At 49.7% G+C, this 27286-nt stretch overlaps 8 protein-coding genes across 8 annotated transcripts; 2 read left to right on the top strand and 6 right to left on the bottom strand.

Moving 5' to 3' along the window:
* Positions 1–1872: 1872 nt before the first annotated feature.
* On the bottom strand, positions 1873–3410 carry C7974DRAFT_303852 (uncharacterized protein; the record flags this gene model as incomplete). Its single annotated transcript, XM_046137958.1, has 6 exons — positions 1873–1990; positions 2061–2306; positions 2357–2493; positions 2573–3150; positions 3209–3275; positions 3333–3410. 6 exons carry the CDS (start codon positions 3408–3410, stop codon positions 1873–1875), a joined length of 1224 nt encoding a protein of 407 aa, XP_046001815.1.
* A 9735-nt stretch (positions 3411–13145) lies between these two features.
* C7974DRAFT_302208 (hippurate hydrolase) lies at positions 13146–14523 on the bottom strand (the record flags this gene model as incomplete). Its single annotated transcript, XM_046137888.1, has 3 exons — positions 13146–13516; positions 13571–14128; positions 14178–14523. The coding sequence occupies 3 exons, from the start codon at positions 14521–14523 to the stop codon at positions 13146–13148; spliced, it is 1275 nt and encodes a 424-aa protein (XP_046001814.1).
* Positions 14524–14917: 394 nt separating this feature from the next.
* Positions 14918–15398, top strand: C7974DRAFT_386220 (uncharacterized protein). The gene has a single exon (XM_046141043.1). It carries the CDS (start codon positions 15013–15015, stop codon positions 15220–15222), a length of 210 nt encoding a protein of 69 aa, XP_046001813.1. The 5' UTR covers positions 14918–15012; the 3' UTR covers positions 15223–15398.
* C7974DRAFT_386219 (uncharacterized protein) lies at positions 15390–16444 on the bottom strand. Its single transcript, XM_046141042.1, has 2 exons — positions 15630–16444; positions 15390–15564 (listed from the first exon to the last, which is right to left on the bottom strand). Exon 1 carries the CDS (start codon positions 16047–16049, stop codon positions 15669–15671), a length of 381 nt encoding a protein of 126 aa, XP_046001812.1. The 5' UTR covers positions 16050–16444; the 3' UTR covers positions 15390–15564; positions 15630–15668.
* Positions 16445–17750: 1306 nt separating this feature from the next.
* Positions 17751–19181, top strand: C7974DRAFT_372687 (putative glucan endo-1,3-alpha-glucosidase agn1 precursor; the record flags this gene model as incomplete). The annotated part of the gene is made up of 3 exons (XM_046140071.1): positions 17751–17834; positions 17882–18130; positions 18186–19181. 3 exons carry the CDS (start codon positions 17751–17753, stop codon positions 19179–19181), a joined length of 1329 nt encoding a protein of 442 aa, XP_046001811.1.
* A 156-nt stretch (positions 19182–19337) lies between these two features.
* On the bottom strand, positions 19338–21553 carry C7974DRAFT_111493 (FAD binding domain-containing protein). The gene is made up of 4 exons (XM_046134986.1): positions 21262–21553; positions 21132–21212; positions 20934–21082; positions 19338–20869 (listed from the first exon to the last, which is right to left on the bottom strand). The coding sequence occupies exons 1-4, from the start codon at positions 21344–21346 to the stop codon at positions 19382–19384; spliced, it is 1803 nt and encodes a 600-aa protein (XP_046001810.1). The 5' UTR covers positions 21347–21553; the 3' UTR covers positions 19338–19381.
* Positions 21554–22102: 549 nt separating this feature from the next.
* C7974DRAFT_469083 (glycosyl hydrolase family 43 protein) lies at positions 22103–24231 on the bottom strand. Its single transcript, XM_046146416.1, has 3 exons — positions 22388–24231; positions 22243–22337; positions 22103–22131 (listed from the first exon to the last, which is right to left on the bottom strand). The coding sequence occupies exon 1, from the start codon at positions 24062–24064 to the stop codon at positions 22547–22549; it is 1518 nt and encodes a 505-aa protein (XP_046001809.1). The 5' UTR covers positions 24065–24231; the 3' UTR covers positions 22103–22131; positions 22243–22337; positions 22388–22546.
* Positions 24232–24326: 95 nt separating this feature from the next.
* C7974DRAFT_386211 (beta-lactamase/transpeptidase-like protein) lies at positions 24327–26631 on the bottom strand. Its single transcript, XM_046141041.1, has 3 exons — positions 26101–26631; positions 25881–26021; positions 24327–25822 (listed from the first exon to the last, which is right to left on the bottom strand). Exons 1-3 carry the CDS (start codon positions 26591–26593, stop codon positions 24747–24749), a joined length of 1710 nt encoding a protein of 569 aa, XP_046001808.1. The 5' UTR covers positions 26594–26631; the 3' UTR covers positions 24327–24746.
* Between the last annotated feature and the right edge of the window lie 655 nt (positions 26632–27286).

Below are 27286 nucleotides of genomic sequence, written 5' to 3'. Positions count from 1 at the left end.
TAAGATCCTAACAGGTACAGGCGCCTTTCTCGTTTCTTCCAAGAAATACTTCTCTCGATCTGTCCGCCTCCGTAAAAGGACCTGCAACCCGCAAACAAGTTGGACACGTTCCTGGCAGTTCTAAATAATCGTACACCCAATCAAACATCGCAGCCTGCTCGGAACTCTATAGCATAGTTTTGGCCACAAAGAAATTTTCGCACAAGCGTGGAGGCAAAAATCAAAATACGCGCCATTGAGAAAATCAAATGACATCTGCAGATCAGCTGTGACGCTGAAATATACCATACTGGCATTCAAAACATCCCGCGGACTTAGCGCGCGGATGTACAACATCAGAGATCATTGCAGAGAGAACCTCTAGGATACTGACCGTACTAGAACGTTCACGGACCCCTAAGACTATGCCGGTATCTTAGTGCTAGGTCTTGCGGGTATATCAGACTCGTGCGTGATATACTCAAGCCAGCTTCAGAACGGGGTTCTTCTATCTTTGGGCCCCAAGTCAACCCAGCCCTGGGTTGCATTGGGGGTTCTTTCAAGCTAGGGACGAGATATTCCAGCGCCGGCGTATTGCTAAGTATAGGGGCTAGGTTAAGTAACGTCTACCTATGTCTTGGTCCCGTTAGGTTCCTGTGGGCTGATAGCTATAGAACTTACACATATTAATCAAGGCGTTGGGTAGGCCTGAGTCGTCGCATTGTGGAGGATAGGCCCAACTGCGACTGGCATGTCCTACGGTTGCAACTCTTATCCAACATGGGTGTGATCTTATAAACTAAAGGTCCTCCGGTCATTCTCAGGTAGCTTGTTACATGCAGATGACATCTGTGGGGAGTGCTCTAATAGCCGCTAAAACACTAAAATTATCCACAGCGGTGCAATACTCAAATCGTCGTATTAGAATGGCCCCAGTGTTGATGCAATTATAAATTGGCGACATGAGCTCGATGGCAATGCCAGCTAGTTGTTAGACACGTACTAGAAACGTTGGATAAAGAGCCGCTGTACAACTATCAGAGGAAGAAATTTAAGGAATGCTGTAATAAAATTATACAAGCAGTTCTATGCATGCCTACAATCTCTGCGGCTGGATTGGAGATATCGTCACAGTATTTTTCCTCTGCGCATTTTGGGCTAAATAGCCACATGACTTATCTGTCTGCATGGTAAAGGTCCCGCTTCCTGTCAGGGGGGGGGGGGGGATATTGCAGATTGGGGAGCATTAATAGCGATACTTGTTCGTAGCATTGCGACTAATAAACCTGCCTAGGATTCTGAATTCCTCCTCCTTCACGCCTTTCCTTGTTGTTTTTCTCCACGCCATTTCTGTAGCGGATGATGAGGTCCTGAAACTTTTGACGACGTCGTCCAGACTCTTCGCATCATTTGAAGGTCATCGAAACACACAGAGAAGCTCTACAAGATCGACTAATCCTCGTAATGCCTACCAAGTAGCTAGTTCAAGCCGGTTTGCTGAGGCGTATCGTCTATATGAGGATTTACTACGTTTTGGGGAAGATGAGAGTGTACCGTCCTTATTCGAACTGCGAGCTATTAAAGACTGGTTAGGTCTAAATATGATAGAGTATCTGTATACTTAGGAAGCTCCTGACAAAGAATTATGTTCTGAAGGCTTAGACTTACAGATGGTCAATTACTCTTAACATTCATTAGCATTTTCAATTTATTAAGTCGTTCTCTTATCCATCTACTCTTTTCCTTAGGCATTGTCTACAAGATCTCAAATATCAATCGATTTAGTTTGCTAGTGCTACTAATATACAAACATTGAGACCTTATATAAACTAGAGAGACGATGTTTCTATCAATAATTTTCCATCTAATATACATTAAAGATAGACGCTCTGCTTAAGAACATCTTGATTGGCTGCCACTGAAGTCTAACGGCGAATGGTCTGGATAACTATAAGCAGTAATATTCACAAGATCTTGGAGAGTTCCAGCTGGGCCATGCGAGGCTAAGAATCTATTTACGCGGTTAGACACTGGCTGGATACATAGAGAGTCATTGTATCCCATGAGCAAGGTGGACTTACTTCGCATTCGCTGCAACACCATCAGTGGCTAGAGCCGCAAGAAGCTCTTCGATTGCATTATGGTCGAACTCCTCGATGAAATTCAAGTTTCCATGGTCAGCATCAAAGACCGCGGTAGAACTATTTAAGGTCGGGCATGCAGAACTAATATAGGCATAACCGTGATCGTGAGCGTGTATCGTAGCTTGCATATCTACAAGAGCCAACTGTGTCTGGCTATCACTGAGCACAAGAGGCTCGCCGAACCTAAAAATAAGTCAACATTAGCGAGATGATTGGGAAGTGAGTGCATATACTTGTAAGTGAGGACCTGATTCCTTGTGAGGTTCAGCCCAGAGTAGTAGTGTAGAGCCTGTTCGGGGACGATCAACTTGGCCCCATTTGCGACAAAGTCCGAGACACCGAAAGCGTGATCGTGGTGATGATGTGTCGGCTATTTTCTGTCAGCATCGTATCGAAGCGGCTTTATCGCGCTACTTGAGATTCGAGGGGTTGCACAAAGAAGAACGTACCCAAACATGAGTTACTGGCTTCCCAAGCGTCTGGTTAGCCCACTCAATGATGACTTTGCTCTGATGCGGCGGTGCATCGAGGACAACTACGGACCCATCTGCAAGCTCAACAACTGCTTGACGCATACCCATACCACCTGCGATGTTGAGTTCCCAGAGACCTGGCACATCTGCAAGAGGTTGAGTGGCTTCAAGGACATCCAGTGATCCAGGATAGGCACCACCCCAAAGGTGGATCGCTGCAAGCTCTCCAATCTCTGCAAACGAGTATTCTGGATCACGAATCGGAATGCTTGCTCTAGGTATAGTGCCGTTACCAGGCGCGCTGAACAAATTACCCAAGAGTTTGGTGTTCACCAGGACCTCGTCAGCGCGATAGTCCCCAAGCAAGTGCTTGTTGTTGTATATCGTCTTGAAACGTGTAGGTAGTTGGACTCCATTTACCGTGATATAATCCGAGACCTTCAGATCATGTGTGGAAGGACCAAAGAGGCGGTGGTCTTCATAAGAGCGAATGATATATGGGAGGTCAGTCTGCGGATCAAACAGAACAGTCAATTCGACTTGTTCATCGTGGACTTATTGTCCCGTTAGCATTCGGCACTTTCGTGGGGTTTGAAGCTGGAGCCAACTGACCACCTTGGAATGTCATCCCAGATACAACTTCTTCTCGACGGGAAGTAAAGTTGCCGTTCGATAAGATCTAAGTTCACCGATTAACAAACGATGCTCTTCAAGTCTAGAAGATTAGTATTCCTACCGTCGAAACCAAGAGCGGATCCCATTTGCGTGCATCGGAGATCAGATATTCAGCCAAAAGTCCTGTTATATAGTACATCAGCCGGGTATTTTGTTGGTTGGATTCCTGTCATGTGATCAGTTTCTTTCACTTGCTCGCACATCTGCGCTAGTGCTCGCTTCGCTAGCGCGCGCGCCTGCTGCCTATATCAAAGGCACCTGTCGCACTCTGTAGTTACACATCAAAATACTACTTTCTCCGTTCTACCTTATCTGTTTCACAGGTTATGAGCCCATTTGCGCTTTCACGCGTTGCTTAGCTCACGCAAACCACACCAGCGCAACAATCGCGCGACCAACTTTGGTCACCACTTCTGACTTACTGAAGTCTTTTCTGGCGCACAGCACGCCCTTACGGCAGCGCCGCCTGACGCGCACTCTCCCCCACTATGTCTCACCTTGTCAATGTTAACACTGCTCTTGGCAAGGATTTTGAGAAACTTGGAGGATCACGCAACTACGACTCATGGACAAAGGTCTTCAACACAGTCGCATCATCTACAGACTGCCTTGACCTCTATCTTGGCAACACACCAGTCCTTGAGAAACCTGAACTCCCGGAGTTCGTCCAACAAGTCACTGGTCTCACCACCGAGCGACGCTCCGCACGCAATGAAGTCACCACCAAGAGCCAGGCCGATCACGCCAGTGAGCTCGCTTTCTACCAGACCCAGTCTCATGTGTGGCGCGACAACAACCAGCTTGTGCGCTATGCACTTTCGCTCCTCCGCGCTGCAGTTGAGACCTTTGTGTGGTCAGAGCTCAGTGTTGCGGAACAAGCTCATCCTGCACAAGCTATGGCTGCCATTATCAAACACAACAAGCCTTCTGATGCAGTCACTGTTGACCGTGCTCGGGCAAAGCTGATGACTCTCCAGCTCTCTGACCCGTCAGATGCACGACGCTTTGTGGTCCAATGCGAAGAGCTCTACGAAGATATTAAGTTGGCCAAGGGCACTTTCACTCGTACCGAGCTAGTTAACAAGATCAATTCTGGACTTCCACCCCACTATGGCTTTATCATCAAGCACTGGAAGGCCACTCACTATGATGTTGAGATTACTCATGACCTTTACAAACAATTCCGCGTCCTCATCCTCAACTACGCCGACGATAACAAGGACATCTGGGATGCCGCCAAAGAACGCAACAACAAGGTGCACACCGACTCTTCCAACAAGTCCAACAAGAACCGTGGTAAGAACAACAACAAGGCCACCACCAACAACAACAACAACGCAGCCAGCGGTGTCATCTGTGAGCACTGCGGTCATGCAGGTCATGCGATCGCTACCTGTCGCTATGCTGACAAACCTGACACCCCTCGGTGCACGTTCTGCAAGAAGTTAGGCCATATCATCGATACGTGCCGCAAGAAGCAGAACCAGGCCTACAACCCTAAAGCTGCACCAGCCGCTCATCTCGCTGTCACCGAACATGATGATGACGTCGGCCTGGACCGCATCATTGCATCCGCGAATGACTTTGATGACGACTTCTGTCAAGTTGCTTCATCCGTCAACGACCTGGATAACGCTTTTGCTCGTGCTATGAGCTTCAACTGTACGCATGCCACTCCCTCACCCGTGTCTCACGCTGACCAGCCGTTCCAGAGCTGCGACCAAGGCACAGACATGGGGAATGGGGGGCATGCGGAGACGGACTTTCGTCATACAGGAGATTTTCAAAGCGTTCATAGCACTAATACACATCGTCACGCTATGGCAGCAAATGACAGTACTACTGCACCTGACTACTGGATATGTGACAGTGGTGCATCTCGACATATCACCCATGATGCGTCTATCTTTACTAGTCTTGAAGCCTGCACAGAGACTATCGGTGGCGTCAAGGCTGGATCTCAGCTACATATCGCCGGCAAAGGTACCGTTGAGTTTGTAGTTACCAACGCTGCTGGCAAGGTCACTATCCTACAGCTTACAGATGTGCGGTATGCGCCACAGGCACGAGCGAACCTGCTTTCTGTGTCTCGTCTTGCTCGATCAGGCCCACGTTTCAAGCTTCTCCTTGACGAGGATGGGGCTTCCATAATGCGCAAGGACACTGGCGATGAAATTGCACACGCTCCTCTCAACAAACGAGCCGATGTCTACGTCCTTCACGTGCGACGATCACCAGCCCTACCTATGGTTGCCGCCGCAGTTGACTTTGCAGACCCTGTCTGGTCTGAACACCGCCGACTCGGACACCTGGGTCTGGATAACATGCGCCGCCTGCTCAAGATCAGCGAGGGCATCAAGGTCACGGACAAGCAGATCATGGCTAAGATCAAGGATATATGCCCAATTTGCTACACCACACGAGCTCTTTACAAGATTCCTCGCGAACCCGCTCACCGCCATTACGAAGTGTTTGGAGAACTGGTCACAGTTGACACATGGGGTCCTTACCCTGTCAATGGTCTCCATGGAGAACGCTACGCCCTATTTCTCATCGACGACGCCACTCGATACACATGGGTTGTACTTTTCAGCACCAAAGACAAGATTGCCAAACTGTTGACTGACATGTTGAAACGCCTGTCTACCGAATTCGGGCTTCCTATCGTACGCCTGCGATGCGACAACGAGTTCATCCAAGGAGCGATTGAGAAGTTTTGCGCTGCTAATGGCACCACCATGGAGCCCTGTGTTCCCTACGCACACCATCAGGTTGGAGCAGTTGAGCGATCCCACCGCACCGTGCGTGAGCGCGCAGCCGCGATGATTGAGGATCACGCACCCTCCTCCAAGATGACAATGACCATTGTTAACCGCACTGAAGAACAGCTTCGCAATGCTACATTGCCTGAAGGTCTTTGGACATATGCGGTAATGGAATCTGTTTACAAGAAGAATCGTGCACCGTCTCGGGCCCTTCAGTACCTCAAGACCCCGTTTGAAGCACTGTACAACAGAAAGCCAGATCTTAGTAAGGACAACGCATGGGGGGCACGGGTTTACGTTACTGTCCCCCCCGAACTTCGACTCGCAGAACGCGCTACAAAGCTTCACTCTCCTCGCGCATGGATTGGTCACTTCCTATGCGCTGAAACCGAACAAATCTGCCTCGTCTGGCACTCTGATGAGAAGAAGGTTAAACGCGTCACGACTAGTCGCATCGACAACTCAATGGGCATGAACGATACTCAGCCGCATGGTCACCACATTAATGACCGAGCACCCCCACAGCAGGTGCCCATGGATGTACCCAGCCACAGCGATGATAGCGACGACGAGTCCAGTGATGGTACGGCTCTTGCATCTCTCAACAGTCTTGCACTCGTTGCTACAAGCGCAGATCTCAGCGACGACAGTGACAACAAAGATGCCGCACATGTGCAACAGCGACGGGAGACAGTTCGCGGGCACAATATCGGACGCTCATCGGCTATTGCTCGTCACCATCGAGAACGCTGGGCCCTGACTAACCGAGTGCCGGAGACAACTTCACGCTTCTTCCGTTCCCGACCAGCCGCTGTCCAGTACTTCGATGGCAATGCCTGGTCTTCTCGACAGCGACGTCCCTCCCCTGACACGACTGATGTCACAACGCCTACATCCACAACGAACCGTGTGGATATCGATCTCACCAATGAGTCAGATGGCCATAGCTCATATCAGACCGATTCTGACAGCGATTTGGGCGAGTCATCCACAGTGGAACTAGCCCCAGATGTCTCTCCATCAGACAACGATCCCACCGATGACCCGGATAGCCTTGATCCCTACCAGACTCACTCCGGATCAGACAACAACCAAGAGGAGCCTCCCACAGTAGAGCCAATCCCAGACGTTTACTCTTCAGTTACATCTGCTCTACATGAACATGCTGCAGACGACCACGCTTCCAACCGTACCGACGTCGCAGTCACGCCAAATGACAATGATTCAGAGCCCATGCTTGCCATGAGTGAGAAATGCGTCCGGTGTCTGCTCAGGCAAACTCAGTGTGCGTTCCAAGAAGGCCAGTCAAAGTGCGCTCCATGTCACAAGAAGAAATTCAAGTGCGTCCTCGCCACAGTCCAAGAGGCCCAGAATGCTGCCAACTGCTGCAAGCAGTGCAGGAAAACCAAGAACGCCCTTACGTGCACGGTTCTCTCTAATGACAACGCATGTAACAACTGTATTAACGCAAACAATCAGCTGAATTGTAAACCTACAGCGTACAAGCAGAAAGCCGCGTTACCTTATAAGGATCGCTGCGCTACATGTCAAAAGTACAACAGCCAGTACGTTCGTTACCCCTCTGGAACCCTGAACGCGATAGGTTGCGATGGTGGATATCCCTGCAACGTGTGTGAAGATCACGGCCGTGCATGTGTCCACCAGGATAACAAGGGCAAAGACAAATGCAACAGCTGTAGGCTCGACCATGTCAGCTGCAATCGGGACTTTCCCTGCCAACGATGTGTGAAGGAAAAGCGGGTCTGCGCTAGATACAGCGACAATGACACCACGCACACAGCGTACTATCCAGATGGTGACCTTGACCACCTTGAGGAAAACTTATGCACTATGTGCTCTTATGAACGCCGAGACTGCACAACACACCATCCTTGCTACCAGTGTATGTCTCCATCGACATTACGCGCCAGAACAGGACGCATGTGTACCAAGAAGGTATCCAGCAATGTACTTGTCTGTAAAGAGAAGGCAGCATACACCATTACAGAAGACGACGAGCAATTTACCTTTGAAATTGCGTACAACCCGTCGTATCAAGGACTTCGCTTGTATTCTACAATAGATCGACCTCTTAATGCAGAACCCACATCAGAACAGGATCCAGATGGAGTGTCTGATGAAGGACTGTTGGACGACGATCTTCTCAATGTGGAGAATGTGGCACTGTCAGCTTTTCCGCTTCCTACTATCTCCAGCGACCATATGCTGGGTGAGGATTACCTGGATAGTGATCTTATCACTGCGTCATATGAGGACAGCGAACTGCCGTTAGACGAGGACCTTCACACAACGCTTATGGCGCTATCAGCAGCGTCAACTACGCCTCTCCGTGTGCCTCGGACGTACAAGGAAGCTATGACGCTACCTGAGGCAAAAGGCTGGCATACTGCCACTTACAAGGAGCTGGATGGCTTAGCAGAGAAGGAAGTTTACAAGGTTGTAGACCTGCCAAAAGGACAGCGAATTATCGACTCCAAGTTCGTCTACAAGCCTAAACTTACCCCACAAGGACAGCTGGCCAAGCTGAAGGCGCGTCTGGTTGCCCGAGGTTTTCAACAGCGGCCAGGTCTTGACTACAAGGAAAAGTACTCACCTACAGCCCGCACTGCCTCAATCCGCATCCTTCTCGCCATCTGTGTCCTACTTGGATGGACTAGTGCCCAAGTCGACGTCTACGTCGCCTTCCTGAACTCGCTGCTGAAGGAGAAGGTCTACATTCGACCACCCTATCCAGTTGTTTTACCTGAGGGGCAAGTCTGGCTCTTACTCAAGTCTCTGTATGGACTGGTCCAATCCCCTCGCGCATGGTACGACACGCTTACGGCAGAGCTACTCCGGATGGGTTTTCGTGTATCTCTATACGATCCTTGCGTTTACATTCACACTCGCGATCAACTGATCATCTCAGTACACGTGGATGACATACGCATTTACGGTCCTGATGCAGCTCACCTCGAGCAGTTCAAGCACGACCTGTCAAAAGCTTTCACCATCACCTCTGAGGACCCTGAGGCCTTGTACTTGGGCATGCACATTGAGCACAGCCCTGGGAAAGTAAAAATCCACCAGGCAGAGTATGTCCGTCGCAAGCTTGAAGAATACGACTACAACAACCTGCCTGTGTCATCAACACCGTGCGATCATCGTCACAAGCTCGCTAAGGGAGACAAGGACAGCTCTACTGATCAGCTCCGCAAGAACTACCTTTCTAAGTTTGGATCACTAAACTATCTACCAGTGATGACTCGAATTGACCTTGCGTACGCAGCATCACTCTATGGTCGTTTCAGTGCAAATCCAACCCAGGTACACCTTGACGCCATCACCAAGGCTTTCAGCTATGCCAAAGGCACGCACAACACTGGCATTACATATACTGCACAGACGCCGCAATTAATTGGCTACACAGATGCTGATTGGGCTGGTTGCCCTGACAGCCGCCGTTCAACAACTGGATACCTGTTCATGCTGGCTGGAGGTCCTATCTCGTGGTCTTCTACGCTGCAAAAGGTCACAGCGCTGTCAACTTGCGAAGCTGAATACATGGCTCTGAGTGAGGCTGTGAAAGAAGGTCTCTGGATTAAAAGCTTCATCAACGATCTTGACGTTGGCATCAACTTCAGCACTGTCCCGTTCTATGTTGACAACGAGTCAGCTGTTAAACTCACAAAGAATCCTGAGTTTCATCAACGTAGCAAGCACATCGACATTCGCCATCACTTCCTTCGAGAGCACGTCCGCGATGGGTCGATTACGGTACAGTGGATTAGCGGAAAGGAGAATCCAGCGGATATGCTTACAAAGGCACTTGACCCTGTTAAGTTCAACAAGATCTGCCAGGACATTGGTGTACGGGGAGTCCAATGAGGTTGGGGGTTTTTCGGTTTTGGTTTCTTTTGGGCGTTCTCTCATCGCTCCATGCCAGGATTCAGGGGGGCTGTTGGTTGGATTCCTGTCATGTGATCAGTTTCTTTCACTTGCTCGCACATCTGCGCTAGTGCTCGCTTCGCTAGCGCGCGCGCCTGCTGCCTATATCAAAGGCACCTGTCGCACTCTGTAGTTACACATCAAAATACTACTTTCTCCGTTCTACCTTATCTGTTTCACATATTTAGCACATTGGAGGGAGACAGGAGAGATACCATCAGTGTAGCCAGTAGGTCCTCCAGATGGATCGTAGATATTGTAGCTTCCCCGAACGACAGCGGCGAAGCCTTCCTCTCCTCCTTGTACAACCATAGAATAGTTCATGGGCTGAAGGTCTGCTCGTCCAAATGTAAAAGTGGCTATAAGACTTAGCTTCAAGCCGTCAATTTTAGCCCTACTAACTTACGTCCGAGCATGGCAAACTTATCGATCCTTTGAGACATATGAAAATTCTCGTAGGAAAAGGTAATATTTTGACTGCCAGCCGTTATTCCTGCAGTGTCGAGGCCGTGCAGAGAGGCCGCTAGCATCAATGTTCTACCCCGTAAGATGCTGGAGATGTTAGTATGGTGCTCTCTGAATGTTTGGAGTGTAACTTACGTCCGACCAATGTAGGAAACGCTCAGCACTTCAGCAATGCTCTGAGCACCCCCAAGCGCTGTCAAAGCCTGACTTACTAAAGCTGCAGGGTCTTGTAAAGATGACTCGTCTTGGCGGTTGACTTTATCATGGCTCAAGACACCATTGACTAGAAGAGAAAACGTAACAAATGAGCGAAAGGCATACATATTGGAGACGAGTAGATGGAGTGTGAGAGGGATTCACGATGCTGGATAGCAGTGGCCGCTCTCTGCATGATAACATCGTTATGTATAGTTATGTGACCCCTCTTTCCAAGACCTCGCCTAGATCTTTCGGAGATTTACGAATTGCCATCTCGCCGCAAATTCGTAGAAACGTAATCTACGTGGGCAGTGCACGATATCAACGGCAGGTTGGCTCTTTCTAGGCACAAAGCTGAGTCGGAACAGACCGCCTTTTGTCACACGTAATGCTCTCAAGACTTGATTGAATGTAAAATATCCCGTATTGATTCCGTTCGATTGTCTGTTGAAACATAGGTCACAATCTCAGCATCAGGGATGTAGCGAAAGTTGCGTGTCTCGAGTACCGGCTTTAGCGGAAACTACAAGGCCGATACAAGATGTCAGTCTGACCGTGTGTGTACCCTCACACACGACAAGCTGAAGACATGCCTTGCCAGATCCGATCCAATACGGCAATATCATAGCACGTGCATGCGCAACGATGTGAGGTGAGCCAAATGGGCCTTCAAAGAATGCTACTATGGCTATCGAATATCCGGTCTAAAGCCGAGTCGCGTTGCCGACTCGGTTGTTAGTTGCTCCATACGCCGTACCTATTCTAGCCACTTGTCGGTCATAACGTTAACTCCAGGTGCATGCTAGTTCGAATTGACTGCCATGGGCACAACCTCGGTGTTACTGAGATGTAAACAAGGATGTTGTCCAGACTACCCTTAACGCCGCTTATTCTCCGTTGGGGCTTGTATGGTCACCGTACTAGGCCCGCTCTTCACCCCGACCACAGGTTTGGAGAGCTAGAATCTCGGGTCTCTTTAAAAAATGAAAGCCGAGCTTACGAGACATAACTTGTAAGGCGTCTTCATTCCCTCTTCCTCTCACTACCTTACAGCAATCTCACAAACAGAAAAACAGTCATCGGCATGTCTGAATCGAGTCTTGCGGTTTCTGAAACCACAGGCAATCAAGAGACTCCACTGCTCACTTTGTGCTTGACGATCCCCAGCTCTCAAAATGCTACACTGTTTGTTTCACGAGACCTTAGTACCCAAAAGTGAAGGACCTGGAGCTGAAAGGTGCTCAGACTGACCAGACTGATCTCAACGAGCCTCCGACACCCCAGCAAAGACACGGGACTTCTCGTATTTTCTACAGCAACACGATTCGAAGGTAATACACGCGAGATCGAGGACAAGCAAGCAAAGGCTTCATGTAAGAAAGCACTCAACTACAGCTCCATGAGTCACTCTTGCAAGTTCCCTGGCGGGATACTGAAGAATTTGGAGCACTTCGACGGACAAAGCCGATATTGAACAGTACCTTCGCAGTCTAACGAAGAGATTTGCCCTTAAAGCCCCATCTTTTTTTATGCAGAACGTTCTCTCTCCCCCCATGTCACCACAACCCTCACTAGCCAAAGATGAATGATTAACTCTCGTTGACTGCTTACGCGGCCATGCCACAATTCCGTTCCTCACCATCATCGACACCGGGAGGTGGCTTGGTGCCATCCTCGCCAATCAAGGTGAAGTTTGATCTGGAATGAATCGAAGCAATCTGACAGCACTCCATTAACACTTCTGATTGTCGGATTACTTAGAAAATATCATGATCTGATGCACGCAGCAAACCGGCCCACACTGGGTTTTGTTGACTTGTACATGACTTTGCATGGCAGAAAAGGTTGTTGGAAGAGGTGGGTCATCGAAATTCCAGGGACGGGTTCTGTACCTAGGGTTTCTCCGGAGCGGAGATCACGATGTGTCCTAGTTCGTCTCTTCTCCTCTCTTTGCTTAGACTGCTCCATGACGTCCTAGATCTTGATGCTGCAGAGACCTTTGGCGCATGGAGTAAGAGAGATATTCAGGTTGGAATTTACTGCTGCTGCAATCAATCCGGAAGTGGCCTCTCAGCAAAAGGCGAGGTGATCCTGACAAAGAGCGGCCGCAAGTTTCTCCCTTCAATGGTTGGAGAGCCGGAGATTTCTTCAAGCTTTGCGCAATGGTGTCTAATGTACCAAAGATATCTGTTACGGAAGAGCACATGAAGCTATAGATCGAGCTACTTAGGCAGGGTCGAAATTGCTTGACAGTATCTCAGGGTAGAGCGTGACACTTACTGGAGTAGCTTAGGTGGATAGGCACCTGAACAACAACTAAGCTACTCTAGAAGTGAGATGTACTATACTCTGCAAGCTCCTTGTACAGCTTTGTCTAGTAGTTACATGTATTCACTACTTAAATATACTCTTTGCTTCTTAAATCTTTCATAGTTTAGTGATAAGAAGATTACTCCAAAGTATAGAAGTATACTACAGAGATGAGGATTATACTCTTGCTAGTATCTATAGAGGTGCACTAGTACTGCCACGACAAGAGCGTCAATCCCCGTCTGGAGAGTTGGGTGAATAGCGGGAGCAAAATAGGGACTATGGTTAATGGGAAGCTCTGTAATAGTGTCCGCTTTAAAATGTTTGTCGAATAATGATCTTTCATGGCCTCCAAAAAACCAGAAGCAATACGGAACGTTGACCGCGGTTGCTAAGTTGCTGAAGTCCTCGCTCCCAGTGACGGCGGGAAAGTCGCGAACATAGTTCTGACCAAAGAAAGAAGCAAAGCCATCTGCAACTGACTGAATTGCAGCGCCTTTATTCAAGACCATTGGTACAGAATGAGTGTGCTCAATGTCTGGCGGTTTAGGGCAGTTACCTGTACAGTCAATGCCTGAATCTATTCCGTAACGGACTTTTGGTTTGCACTTACCTGCAGTGCATTCGGCGCGAATGATTCGGTCCGCGCTTTCCAAGATCTGAGTCCTCCACTCAGCGCTCATGGATCGAATGTTGAGAAGTAGCTCTGCTGTGTCGCTGATGATGTTCTGAGCACTACCGGCGTGAAGCGAACACACCGATACGACAGCAAGCTCATTTGGAGGTACCTCTCGGCTAACAATGGTTTGTAGCCGGACCACAATGTGCGCTGCGACGACTATCGGATCGATACAGTTCTGGGGTGAGCTGCCGTGCCCTCCCCTTCCGTGTATTGTAATCTTCCATACATCGGAAGCAGCTAAAAGCGGCCCCTTCTTCAAAGAAACCATCCCTGCTCGTAGAGGTCCAACATGTTGCCCCAAGACAAGATCAGGGATGGGGCATTCATGTCGCGTGTACAGCCCGTCATCCACCATGGCTTTTGCACCATCGTAGCCTTCCTCTGCCGGTTGAAATAGGAAGACGAGTGTACCAGACCACGCTTTACGACAAGAGATAAGCGTCTCCGCGGCGCCGAGCAGACATGTGACATGAAAGTCGTGTCCGCACGCTGTTATCATTACTAATCGGCGACTAAGAGTGGGAACGAATCTACAAACCATGTGCAACAGGAACCATTATCTCATTAGGATCTGTGGCCATCTCTTTAGAAGCGTAATCCAGGCCAGTCTTCTCAAGCAGGGGTAGCGCGTCCATGTCAGCGCGAAGTAAGAGAGTCTTGCCAAGGCCGTTTCTGAAGGTGGCAATCAATCCTGTCCCACCTATTGCAGTGCGTATCTCAAGATTGGGCTCAAGCACTTGCAAAAACTTTGTAATCTTCGCCGCAGTCTTGTACTCCTGTCGCGACAACTCTGGATTACGGTGTAGATCTTTGTAGAAGTCCTCGTACCTGGACAAATCGAGCTTATGGTCACGAACAACCTGTTCCCACGGCTTGCTACCCATACCCTGGTTCTCTGAGATTGTTGGCATCATGAAGAAATTCGACAGCAGATGATTGCCTTCGACCAACATGTCTCAGTCGGCACGGACGTCGCCTGAAGGTCTGCCTTTTGGAAGACGAGTCGGTGACAAAAGGATCAGAAAAGATTAGCCGCTCATTAACTCAGCAATGGCCTGCAGTAAAGAGCAATAATTGTTGCGCCTTTATTGTCACAGCAGCTGTACGCATTCAGCGTTAGCCTTCGGCTAGCGCTTTTCCTCCACAGTTGATTAGTGGTGGTACAAGATACCTGCTAGCTAGAAGCGGCTATCGGAAAATCGTGATGCATGCAGTCGCGGTCTTCTTATGAAGCTAGAATGCGAGCTGCTGACGCCGTGGGGTCTTTTCACATTCCATCTTGAAGCAGTGCGTCCTGGCACCATCTGTCTGCAGGATCGTTGTTATCAAATCAAGCTCTACCTCATAGACTTCTACAGCCCACAGCTGCCATTATGCGCTACCGCACTCCAAAAATCCTCAATGGAGGGAAATATGATGAGCTGGGCGTCCATCCTGGCACGTTGACTACAGATCTTAGTGCGTGGCATGGTAGCCGGACGTACATCCGGGCGTTGGTACAAAGAAACCAAGGGAAGGTGGTATTGGGCCACGATTCTGAGTATTTTCACGCCTTGAAGGCCAGTCCGGAGTATACGCAATAGCGATGTTATCTAGATTAGGCAACAAGGAGTCACGAGGGTGTTCATACTGGGCCTCTGTGTTGACCATTGCATTGCTCAACCTCGTACCCTGGTTTCTCAGTGACCCGGTTGCGAGAACATAACCTCTCAGCGAAGCTCGAATGCCTTAAAAATTGGCGCCACGATCCACACTCCACGCTGCACCGGTTACGAAGCTGCTTTTCTCAATAGTGAGAAACGCAAATACGTGGGCCACCTCATCTGCCTTCCCGTCGCATGAGAATGGTGTTGATGGTGCAGGAACAAAATTTGGAATGCGCTCTAAGTTGGCTTGGTACGTTGTTGTATCAGTTGTACTTCTATGTGAGTTGCCTCAATCAACTCCATTCCCGAGTGTTGGCTGGGGTGTCGCTCACGGAAGAACACAGTTATTCTGATCCGATCATTACCCTCTTTTGCTGCACTGCTCATGAAGCCCAGGACAGTATGTTTCGGAGTAGCATAGAGGGCGCCTTTTTAAAAACCCTCGAGTGGAAGCCAAGTTCATGACCAGCGGTACGTATAGCTGCCGAATTGGCGACGCCATCGATTGAGCCAAACTTCTCCCTCGTGCTTGACAGCAAGTTCCGAACTGCAGTGCGGTCGGTAACGTCAACGACCGAGCTCAAGACGCGGGCACCGGAGGGATCAAGGTCATGCGCGTCCTTGTGCACACCGTTCTTTTCGAGGTCGCACAGACTGACAGAAGCACATTCTGCTAATAAAGCCCAAGCTGTGGCGAGGTCAATGCCTGGGACAGCGCCAGTGACGATGTATGTTCTGCGCTGTACTTGATCGGAGCCCATCATGGACAGTACGTACGCCCGAGGGTTTGAGCTTAACAATAGCAGGCACGTGGAGGACAACAGAATCTAGAATCCCATCTGGCACGCGAAGGAAAGAAGTGGAATAAGTGTGACGAACGCGTCGCATGCTTGTTAGATCAATCACATTTCCACTGTACATTGCTAGCGATGCATCTGGGAGTATGCCTAAAGGAGAGCATGAAGAAGAGCACGCCGCAGAGAAGTTCGCAATTCTCAAGCATCTTGCGAAAGTAGAAAGGGAGACTGGCTGGCCAACAGCTAGCATGACATCCTAATCATGGAAGGCCTGGGAATTAGCATAGACGCTCGAACCGTTATCTTCTTACCTTGGTTATTCAGAATACGACAGGTTACTTTGTAAATCGTACGCATACTACTACTAAAGAGTAGAGTAGTAGCCGTGTTTGTTCAGGCCCCCCGCGGCACGGGCCCGCGACTGTTCTCGGTGACCGAACGCCCGCGCCGCACTTGGTCCGCTGCGCACAACAACACCAATCAGGTGCTATGTTGCGCAGGGCAACTTTATTGCATACGAGCGACATTAACAAAGAAGGCAGTAGTGTTTTCTTAGTAATAAGGTCGATGCTAATTTCAGCTTGGTGCCCAGCGTCCAGCCTGCTGTGGCTGATTCTGATTGGCAGGCTCGTTTAACAGTACCCCACCTCCTGGTCAAAGATCAACTCCATCGCGGGCATGGGCCCGCCACCCTTAATGCTTACTATTGCTCCTCCACGCGCAACCTTGTCACATCTTTCACGAAGCGAGATGTCATGTCTCAACGTCGCAATGCATCTATCCGCTACGACATGTATCATCGTACCACGCCATGTGATGCTGAACCCTTTCCCGACGGTTCACACACCGCACACCCAGATAGTGCGCAAGCCAAATGTCACGGAGTATACGAGACTGGAAAGCTTGTATTAGTAAACCTCGGTCTGTACTGTGTCGTCTCACACTGGGTGTTCGCGTCCCTCTACCCATTCCGGTTTCATCATTGAGACTGAAATGCCTGAAAGCTTAGAGTCGGGCAACGTCCTCCAAATTACACAACGCATCGGGGTCTCAGGACGGTTCTCGAACGTAAGAATACCCATTTGATGGATGGCTGCTTAGTTGGCGTGCGGCCTGCAGGATTACATCGTTATGCAGTCAACGATTGCACCTATTCACATATACTCTATGCTGATCGCAATGGTCCTGATTGCATCACCAGAATGGCGAAGACCTTCACATTGGTTTGAATGCCGCTAGATATGTATTATTGGATGTTGTTGACACCACCTGAAGCCATGTTGACATCATGCGTGTAATTGCAATTTGCCTGAATGTGCTATTAAAAGCTCATAGGTAGGTATGTAGTCTCAAGGCGGGGCAAGGCCTCCCGCTTTATGGAGCGATCTTTCGTACAGATATCTGAAGTCCGGGTGAACGGCGGTCCATGCGTCGACAGGCAGCGGAATCTGCCGTCTTATTCTGGGTTCTCTATCGTACGGTCCGAGGAAAACCATGACGGTCTGATGCCGGGAGACGCATTTGTAGAAATTAGGACGCTGCATCTCCACTATGCGGCTCTACAGGATCGATGCTTATGCAGAATCGCCCCCCGTTCTACTATAAAAGACGCACATCCGCCACTGTACTGCATCATCGCGATAAACCAACATCGTGGGTTCGAGCAACATGTTGCTGTTTTGCACCCTTTTCATCGCAGCCGCGAACTTGCTGCAATTCGCAGCCGCTCAGCGCGTATTCGCGCATGTCATTGTAAGTGTACCTGCTCACCATATACATTTCAGTACTGATGGTAACAGGTTGGCAACAATGGCGCGTACGACAAGGCCAGATGGGTCAGCGATATTCGCCTCGCCCAGGCGGCCGGCATCGATGGCTTTGTGCTGAACATGGGAGCGCCCTGGGCTGGCACCATCGAGACCCAGGTCAGCCTGGCTTTTCAAGCCTCGAATGAGGTCGCAAATGAGTTTAAGCTCTTCTTTGCGTTCGATTATGAGGGTGGAAATGGGCCCTGGCCTGCTGCAGATGTGAGAACGGCGCTGACGGCTGTGCGTATGCTCTTTTTTTTCTTAATGAATATGAGCATGTACTGACTGAATTCAGTACATTGAGAACTACTCGTATGCGAAGCATCCATACACCGCGTCAAAGAACACCGGCAAAGCGATTGTATCTACTTTCGAGGGTTCTGATTATGTGGGCGACTGGGCTTCGATCAAGTCTCAATTCTCTTCACGTGGGATCCACTTCATGCCAGAGTACACGAGCCGCGATCCCAACTGGCACCGCAACTACCTCAGTACCATCGATGGTGTCTTTTCCTGGAACTTGTGGCCCAACGGCCCCAACAACATGCCCACGGATCCCGCTACTGACCCTGATGTTGCATGGAAGGGCGTGACCGGCCAGTACATGATGGGTGTATCACCCTGGTTCTTTACCGACTTGCCCCAGTACGGAAAGCGACGCCTTTGGCGCGGTGACGACCTCTGGCACCAGCGTTGGGAACACGTTTACGACATTAAGCCGCAGTTCGTGCAGATTGTGACCTGGAACGATTTCGGTGAGTCACACTACGTGGGCCCCATATTTGATGCCGGCATTCCGGACGAGCCTGCAGGAAGCGCGAAGTGGTATGTGAACAACATGCCACACGATGGCTGGCGCGCTTTGCTGCCTCATTACATTGCGACCTACAAGAACGGTGGCGTCGAACCCGCTGTTACCACGGAGAAGCTATCTTATTGGTATCGCCTCTACCCTGCTGCTGCGAATCCCAATGGCGTTGTCTGCAACGCACCATGGCAGACGACGTATTCACCTGCGACTTGTGTCCAGGACAAGGTCTTCTTTACGGCATTAATCAAATCGTTGCCTGCCCAAATCAGCGTGCAGATTGGCGGCAACAGCCCGACCACCTTCCAAGCCACCAAGACGGGTCTGAACCACTTCTCTCGAGACTTTAATGGACAGACAGGTGCGGTCACCGTCAAAATTATCCGGAATGGTGCAACAGTCGTTCAAGGATTGGGCAAGGAGATTTTGTCAAGCCCAGGATCCAGCCCAAACAACTACAATGCTTGGGTCGGAAGCGCATAAGCCAATAACCCGTTGCTAGAGCCGATTGCAGATCTACATTGACAGTACTAGATAAAACTATACCTGTACTTTACTAGCCATAAGTAAACCAATCTATACTGTTCTATCGAAGTCTACGTTATAACTGTTAGCAATAACAGGTGATAATAATGCTTTGGAGTATGCTACCACAACCGAAGTCATCGGCTTATAGACAGTACCTACTTATGACTAGCTTCCCTAAACAGCACTTTATCTAGTACATGCATCAGCTTTTCCTCGCAGTTTCCAGGCTGTCCCGTCGACCTCCAAGCAACGAATCTATCAGGTCGAACAAGCACACAACCAGTTTCAGCAACCCCCCGCTTAGAACGCCAGTCGCGGCGGATATCCATATAATCTAGTCCATGGCCAATGCCATAGCTGACAATAGGGATATTAGTGGCACTGCTGATTCTTTGAGCCGCAGCTCTCCAAGCTTCTCCACCAACCCCGAACAGTAGGCAAAAGGATCCTTTCCCAGCGAGATCAAGTGTGGATATCAGATTGGAGCGCGACGACATGTCCAGCCAGACATGAGGTAGTCGGCTGCCAGGATACGTGCTGATCTGTACCTCAACAATTTGATCTCCCTCCAATGTCGGCCTAGGGCTTTCCTCGTCATCCAAATACACCGCACTTGAGGTGTACCAATGGTTGTAGGCCAGACCAACACTCTCCAACTCCTGCCTCTTGTGCTCTAGGACCTCGTGCAGTCTTTCTCGGCGATCTGAACCTGCGCTCGTCGGCTGCGTTAGCTCCTCCAGCTTCTTGACTCCGTCTTCGCGAGATCCGACCATTCCCAAGACATCCCAAATATTTGAGTTATGACGAAGTTGGTTATTAGACTCGCGTACAAGGTCTGCGCCAATTGGTTGCCGCTCCTGACTGTAAGTGTCTAGAAGACCGGGGCCAGCCCAGCCCTTTGTGACGTATGCGACTTTCCATGCTAGGTTGTACGCGTCTTGGATGCAGGTGTTGCTGCCCAAACCAAACGTGGGAGGGTGACGGTGAGCAGCATCACCCAACAAGAAGACTTTATTATCGCCCTTCGAGTAGTGGTCCGCGACAGCTTCACGGACGGTCCAAGGATCAATCTTCAGGACCTTGACATCGATTGTTCTGTCTCCAACCAGTTCTCGCACGAGGTCGACAATCTCAGGGCTCTCGGTCGTAAATCCTTCAAACGGATTCGTGCCGCCTGGTCCAAACCCAGCGAGGACCCATTCGTTCCACGGTCGGACCACGCGCAAGTGGGCAACAACTCCGGGGAAAATCTTGCGGTCAGGCTGAATCACCCAATTGAGGGCAGCGTACTTCTTTTCTACTAAAAGATGGCCGAGATCGGCTTTGATCAGAACGTTGCAGGCCTTGGGCCCTCCTGGGGTGATTGAGAAGTTGAAATTCAAGGAGCGAGCTACGTGGCTTCGTCCTCCATCTGCAGCGAAGAGATACTTGGCACGGATCTTGAAGTGATAGTTCGTAATGTGGTCTTGAATAGTACAGAGATATCCTGTACCAAGATCGTCACTGATGGGCTCTATTCCAATGAGTTCTGTCGAGAAGCGATGTCTGAAGCCGTGGTGTGAAGCATATCGGAGGAGGAGTGGCTCGACATGACGTTGAGTCAGGTCAACGTATTCGCATGGAGTCGTCTCTTTCACTCGAGCCTATCAATAGCATGAGTCTTGGTCCCAAGTCATTTCTGGTCTGGCGGGGTTTGAATATTCTTACCGCACTAGCTGGATGCTCTGACCATGCTGAGACACGTCCATACTCTCTCTCCCCTATCAGATTTCCTGAAAAGCGCATAGAAAGAGCGGTAGAGCCACGAATCGCTAATCGAAGCCCTTCTTCCTCAAGATCAATATCGCGGAGGCATTCTAGGCAGGTAAGTCAGTCACTCGTCGAAGTGTTGGGTATGTTTCGCACCAAAGGCAAATGGATTGAACCCGTGGGCTCTTGGTGTAAAAGCCGTGGAAGAGTCTTTGGATATCACAAGTCCGCTCAGTCCTATTTACAGTGAGCATTCACTAATGACTATTGCTATCAAGACGCTCACCATTCTGGCCAAGAAAAGCTGCCAAGGCTCCTCCAGCCGGCCCAGCGCCAATGATCAAGATATCTTCCTGGATCTGGGGAGTCATGCTGATCGAGGGGTAGGAAGAGAATATTGGGAAGGGTTGCAAGTGTACAGGTGTGTTTTAACCAGATAGAGCGAATCTAAGGGATTATATGTTGCTTCAGACTCGGACAGCAATGCATTATGTATGTCTGATCTGTCATCATATAGTCTGGTTCCCAACTCCACTTACTCAATTAATTGATGTGGACATTGGCTCACGTGTCGCGCCTTCGCGTCTTCGCGTTCTCGCGTCTTCCGGCAGCCGAGCTCAATCGACGCTTCTGAAGATCTTCAAGATCTAGGCTCGTCAGGATGACAAACTTTTAGGCAAGGAAAAGATCCATCATGCGCAACAATTGTCTTTCCCAAATGGAATTTGTCCACGATTCACCGCCTTTTTGTCTTCCTCCGAAACTTGCTAATGATGTTGTGGACGACAACTTGCGCCCAGCCTTGGCTTGGATGGGCACTCGAAACTTTCTCGATCTGTCGACTTGTTCGCGTTTTTGAACTGTCCGAGCACCGCGATCGACGTTCGATCTACTCTGCACTTCATGAGAGCCCCTTATAAGAGCGCTCAGCTTCCGGGCCTTTGCGCTTTGCTAATCACTCAAGACAATCTCGCAACTTTTGTCCTGGGCGTCACAGATCAACTTAGATGTTGACTGCAAGACTAAAATTGACGCTAGATTTCCTCAACATCCACATAGTAGGCTCTTTCACTAATGCACGAAGGGACCGTTGGCTATGGCCATCACCCCCCTGATTTGCGTGGAATGTGAGGATTGTTGGCGTGTTAGCCACGACCTACTGTAATCTCAGAATCTCGTTCAATATAACAAAGCGCTTCGATTGCACCAACTTTCGCGATTTTAGAAGTGCCAATTGATAAGTAGTAGTGAAATAGTCGCGGCTTACCGAAGAAATCAAGGTCTATACAGTCTTGATAGACATTTAAAGTGTATACAATGTGCAAAAGCTATTGTGTTGCTGGAATCTAAACACAGTGTTGACTAAATAGAATTAGGGTTGAATTTTATAAGGTTGTGGATTGACGACTCACGATTCTTGTCAATAAGAGTGACATTGCTAGTTCGTTAGAAGTACTTTCAGACGCACTGTCACAATGCAAGCTTTGAGATATAAAGGTGGAAGCTGTGGGTTTACTAACTCAAAAACACGATGCAACATCTATCGCGCTCTTGCTCGCACTGCGTAGTGACTAGGAGGCTGTCGGAGCCAAAACCTCCCATTCCTTCACACCAACACCACCGAATTTTCCACCACTGCCCGAAGCCACCAGCACAGCTCGCACGGACGTGGCGCTGATCTCATTGAACTTGACTTCAGGAGGTGTGTCACTCACTGATGTGGGGTAAGTAGCACTGATCTTGGTCCACGCTCCCTCACCGATTCTGTACTCCATGCTCCAGCTAGCCGGCGGCGGCACACCAATATTTGAACCAGCAGGTTGATCAGCAAAAAATGCAATACGTGCGCCATTTATCTTCACCGTAGAGCTCCACGTGAGTGTCAACGTAGATTTTTGCGGTGAGCTGTCGCCGGCATACGAGGCCCAGAGCTGGGGAGGCAAGGGATTTAACGGGACTTTACCGTCATTGACGGCGGCAATCCAGTACTGAATTGGGGTGGCGTTTTCGGAACTTGCTTTTGCACGTGGTGCAATGTTGCGCGTCGGCGCAGGTGCTCCTGCCGGCTGGCGCGTCTGCACGACCTTGTTGATGCGAGGAGGACTCTGAGCATCATCGAAAGTCATCACATCGAACGCAACGCTGCGCCGGAAGTTACCTCCTGTCTTCGCGTCCGCTGTATGGTAGACGAGAAACCACTTGTCTCCAAACTCAACCGCACCAGGGTGCGAGGTCGTCGATGACACGATATCGAGAATAACTCCGCGGAAGGTCCACGGGCCCAGCGGTGAGCTTGCTGTGCCGTAGGCGATACAAGCATGATAGGAGGTTGGCGTACATGGAGAATTTGGGCCCGCATTGTTCGCGGCGTACAGCATGTAGTATGTTGTGTTGCGCTTCATGATCCAAGGAGCCTCAAAAAACCCAGTGAGTGAGGAGACGGTGGTGACACTGCCGACAGGTGTGACCATGTCGCTCTTGAATTGGTATCCGCGAAGAGCTCCAAAGGTTCCATAGTAGACGTACACCTTGCCATCATCATCAACCAGGATGGTCGGGTCAATATTCTGGATGTTGTTTCCTGGAGCAGGCACGGACTGAGAGAGAATTGGTCCCGCAGGATGGGCATCCTTGAACGGCCCCAGGGGATTGTCTGCCACCGCCACTCCGATGGCAAATTTGTCTGCGTTATTCGATTGCGCTTGCGTTACCGGAGCATATAGGTAGAATTTCCCATCTGGTCCCTCAACAATTTGTGAGGCATACGCTGTACCCTGTGCAGCCCACTTGAAGACGTCATTGGGCTTTATGAGTCCGGGGTAGAAGTCCCAATCCGAACCTTTTGGATCCGGTGTGGTTTTAGAAACAAACATCTCCCACTCGTTAATAATAAATGAGTTGTCGTTTTGAGGGGCTGCATCGTGACCAGCAAGGATGTAAAGAGTGTTGTTCACAACCAGAGGCCCTGGATCCGCCGAAAAGTACGATCCATCAGCGAGGATGGGATTGCCTTGGGACTTGATGGTAGTCGGTTGTCGCTGTGCAACCACGGTTAGGGCTAGTGCAGCACTTGCCAAGAGGTGCAGCATGTTTGTGAAGTTGCTTCCGTGTGCAAATCGTGACACTTACACCAGACTGTGCCGAGCCTATATAGTAAGAAGATTATATGGGCTGATGCCCACTTTAGGGCTTGAAGCATCGTTAATGAACATCATGTTGCGGGGACGAAGGGCCTTAATTTTTCCGTTCATCTCGGTCTTGCAGCCATTGCGATGGATCCTTGTGTAGAGCTGCCAGGTATGGTTAGCTTACGTTCCAAGCTTTGAGAACACATAACCACTTGCAAGACGTGGCCGTCGTACACTCGTGTCCAGTATGATCCAGTCCCAGCATGATTCGCCCTGCACCCCAGAAATTGCCCGCTTTTGGAATACGCGTTTCCAAAGCATTGAATCGGACAAAAGGTCAGCTCAACTTGATTGCAGTGCACACATGCTGAAAACAAAAGATCCTTTGAAGCAAGGCTGACACCTTGTGCGCAATTTCATTGCGACTCACCGCATGCTCCACATGTTGATGGATTGCCCCTTGTTGGGTCAAGTATTGCACAACTCAAGTTGTTAGCTTTTGACACGAGTGCGATATGGAAAAACTGTCGCATTTTGCTGTCCAACGACTTGCTGTCTTGGCTGAACCGAAAATTGGTGTTATATAACAATGTCTCAGCAGTTGAGACTCAGCTCAATTCGCTAGAAATCGACCTGATTGCATCTACAATTCCAGGTGCTCCTGCTCAGCCGGACTTGCCCTTGTGAGGTTTACACGGAAAGCACTTAGTTCAAGTGTCTCGAACACTTGATTTTCCCCTTGGTTCCAGAACACCAAATTATTGACGGGCACAGCTGCATACAGTGGACCTTCAACGTCGGTAATGCAAAAGTCGTCCCAGATTTCGTTTTCGCCGTGATTGCGGTCTTCTACTGGCTGTATGCGCCATTCTTCGCCTTTCTGGTCTTGCGCGTTTCGGTAGAGGAGCGTCGGAATAAGTTGTGGGACACCATGTTGCGGGATCCAATGTTTCGTATACGCGTAGTCCAAAAGGTCGGAGGAGTTTGAGATGAATTCGGTCACAATAAGGCCTCGATGGTCTGCGACCAAGGTGACTGATGAATTCAAGCTGGGATCGGAGCTGACGTATTTACCAGAGTAGCGATCCTGGAGTTGCCGAACAGCAAGCCTCTCTGCAGTTCGGACAAAACGAGTGACGATGTTTTTCAGTTTCAAAAGCAACGTGTCGTCTCCAGCAACCAGAATCGTGAATCCAAGATCGTATTCAGGTGCACTAATAATGATGGAAGAATATCCTGGAAGGCCTCCTCCCTTCGTAACGAATCTGACCAACTGGCGAGAGTCATTCAGTACACGGTCGGTGTGAAATATCTCCCAAGGCATGCCATAGAAGGAATTGGCTCCACGCGCTGGCGATACAGGATTGAACCAATTCAAGGCGTGCGTGAGACCATTGTACTTTTTCAAGATGTATCGTAGGTACTTTGAAAGATCTTGGGAAGAAGCATAGATTCCGCCTGTTGGGTTCTGGATTCCTTCATCAACATCCCAGTAATGATCTCCGGATGGGATGACACCGGCATGATCAGGCGGCAGAGACAGTGTGCTCTTGCTCATGTTCAGCGGCTTGAATATTGCTTCTTCGATGTAGGATTTATAATCTTGTCCTGTGACTCGCTCAATGACCACACCCAGCAGCTCGAAAGCGACATTAGAATAGGTAGATTGCTGATTCGGCGCAAAGATAGGGATCTGGGACTTGACTGCATCGAGGAGATCTATAACAAAATTCGTCAGTGAGAGCTCTCAGTTCAAATCTGCACCTGTTCTCCTTACCGCCAGTATGGCAGACTTTCTTATAGCCAGGCGAGTACTCATCACAATCAACAAGATCCTCTCGTGATACTGGTGGCAAACCCCATGTGACAGGATCGGGCATGCCCAGCTTCTCGAAGTTGACAAAATCACCCTGAGCAACTATGAAGAGTTAATTCCGTACCTTCAAGTTTCTGACAGCCATTCCAGCCAAGAGGCCACGGCTTCCAGGGTATCGCACATTCGCGGGGTATGCCACTCAGCTGACTAGCTAGACTACGCAGCGTGATGTCTTTCCATGGCAATGTACCATGCTGTGGTGCATCCAGCTCTTTGATGTACTTGCTGATTGGATCGTCAAGGCTCAGGTTCCCGGCCTTCTCTTGGTACAATATTCCCAGGACAGTGAATGTCTTTGTGATACTCGCAATTCGATACAACGCATCACCGTTGACCTCGGGTATGTCAGGCCGCGAAGCGTTTCGTTCATTCGCAGTATGGTGCTTGGACCACAGGGATTCCTTCGAAGACGTGACTTCTATGGAGAATGATGTTGCAGAGAACTCAGAAGCCGATATGACCGACGTTACGGCTGTATCGATCTCAGCAAAGGCATGTTTGAGAAGCGCGTCATCGGCGTCATATTCGGGCAAGGGATGGGTGATGGTGGGCTCAAAGCATCTGGCGTTGACCGCTGTAGCTAACACGGACAAAAGAAGAAGCTTCATTGTCATAATTGTATCGTGGTGAGTGCGAAGAATACAGGGTAAGCCGCGCTTGAGAGGGGAAGCAGATGTACCCTCTGCTTACACTCCTTATCGATAAGGTGCCTACGTAAGCCTAGCCACCAGGCTGTCAGTATTTGATGTACGGACTGTGTTTCATTACACTTGCTCAATTTCTGGGGCATCCTGCGTGGTCTTTCTCTTTGTACCTCAACTTTGGTAGCATGAACTACCTACTAAGCCGCGGCATAGATATCGGCGACAGATCCGAAATGGGCAATACAACCGCTCGGTCAAGATGCGAACCATCAGGCCACGCCAAGGCCGCCACCCCCGCACTTTGTATTGGGCGGGGGAGGCTTGTCGTATCCACTTCCTTCCAATCCTGGCTTCATCTATCTCGGCAGTGATGCTCACGGGCATCGGGCAAAAGTGTAGTCAGGTACACACGATCAGCCAATTTCTCCGTCTGCCTACTCAAAGCAGAGTTTGACAACATTTAACCCGACCCCATGTACATGCGCAGATCATGGTATCTTTCAGGAAATACAACCGCGAGCAAGGAGATTTGTGTCTTTCGACGTGATCGGACAGGTGTTCCACAAATGTAGTCGTTCAAAAGGTAGACTTTCCCGGAAGTCGTTTTCTGTGATACACCAACCCCTACGATGTCGTTCATATCTCGGTGTGGAACGATCTTGG

Source organism: Boeremia exigua, assembly GCF_020726555.1.
Source record: "Boeremia exigua strain MPI-SDFR-AT-0100 chromosome Unknown C7974scaffold_2, whole genome shotgun sequence".
NCBI lineage: Eukaryota > Fungi > Ascomycota > Dothideomycetes > Pleosporales > Didymellaceae > Boeremia > Boeremia exigua.
The sequence above is the reverse complement of the archived record's forward strand: the minus strand, read 5'-3'. Positions and strand labels throughout refer to the sequence as shown.

What these genes read in the sequence shown, in the direction of transcription:
- C7974DRAFT_386220 (XM_046141043.1), top strand. Translation starts at nt 15,013, where the DNA reads ATGCGCTACCGCACTCCAAAAATCCTCAATGGAGGGAAATATGATGAG.
- C7974DRAFT_386219 (XM_046141042.1), bottom strand. Translation starts at nt 16,049, where the DNA reads ATGATGGGCTCCGATCAAGTACAGCGCAGAACATACATCGTCACTGGC.
- C7974DRAFT_111493 (XM_046134986.1), bottom strand. Translation starts at nt 21,346, where the DNA reads ATGACTCCCCAGATCCAGGAAGATATCTTGATCATTGGCGCTGGGCCG. An exon ending in AGCTTTTCTTGGCCAGAATG is followed by an intron (nt 21,213 to 21,261) that starts GTGAGCGTCTTG and finishes CACTGTAAATAG; the next exon opens with GACTGAGCGGACTTGTGATA. An exon ending in GTTCAATCCATTTGCCTTTG is followed by an intron (nt 21,083 to 21,131) that starts GTGCGAAACATA and finishes TTACCTGCCTAG; the next exon opens with AATGCCTCCGCGATATTGAT.
- C7974DRAFT_469083 (XM_046146416.1), bottom strand. Translation starts at nt 24,064, where the DNA reads ATGCTGCACCTCTTGGCAAGTGCTGCACTAGCCCTAACCGTGGTTGCA.
- C7974DRAFT_386211 (XM_046141041.1), bottom strand. Translation starts at nt 26,593, where the DNA reads ATGACAATGAAGCTTCTTCTTTTGTCCGTGTTAGCTACAGCGGTCAAC. An exon ending in GAGTGGCATACCCCGCGAAT is followed by an intron (nt 26,022 to 26,100) that starts GTGCGATACCCT and finishes AACTCTTCATAG; the next exon opens with TTGCTCAGGGTGATTTTGTC. An exon ending in GAAAGTCTGCCATACTGGCG is followed by an intron (nt 25,823 to 25,880) that starts GTAAGGAGAACA and finishes ATTTTGTTATAG; the next exon opens with ATCTCCTCGATGCAGTCAAG.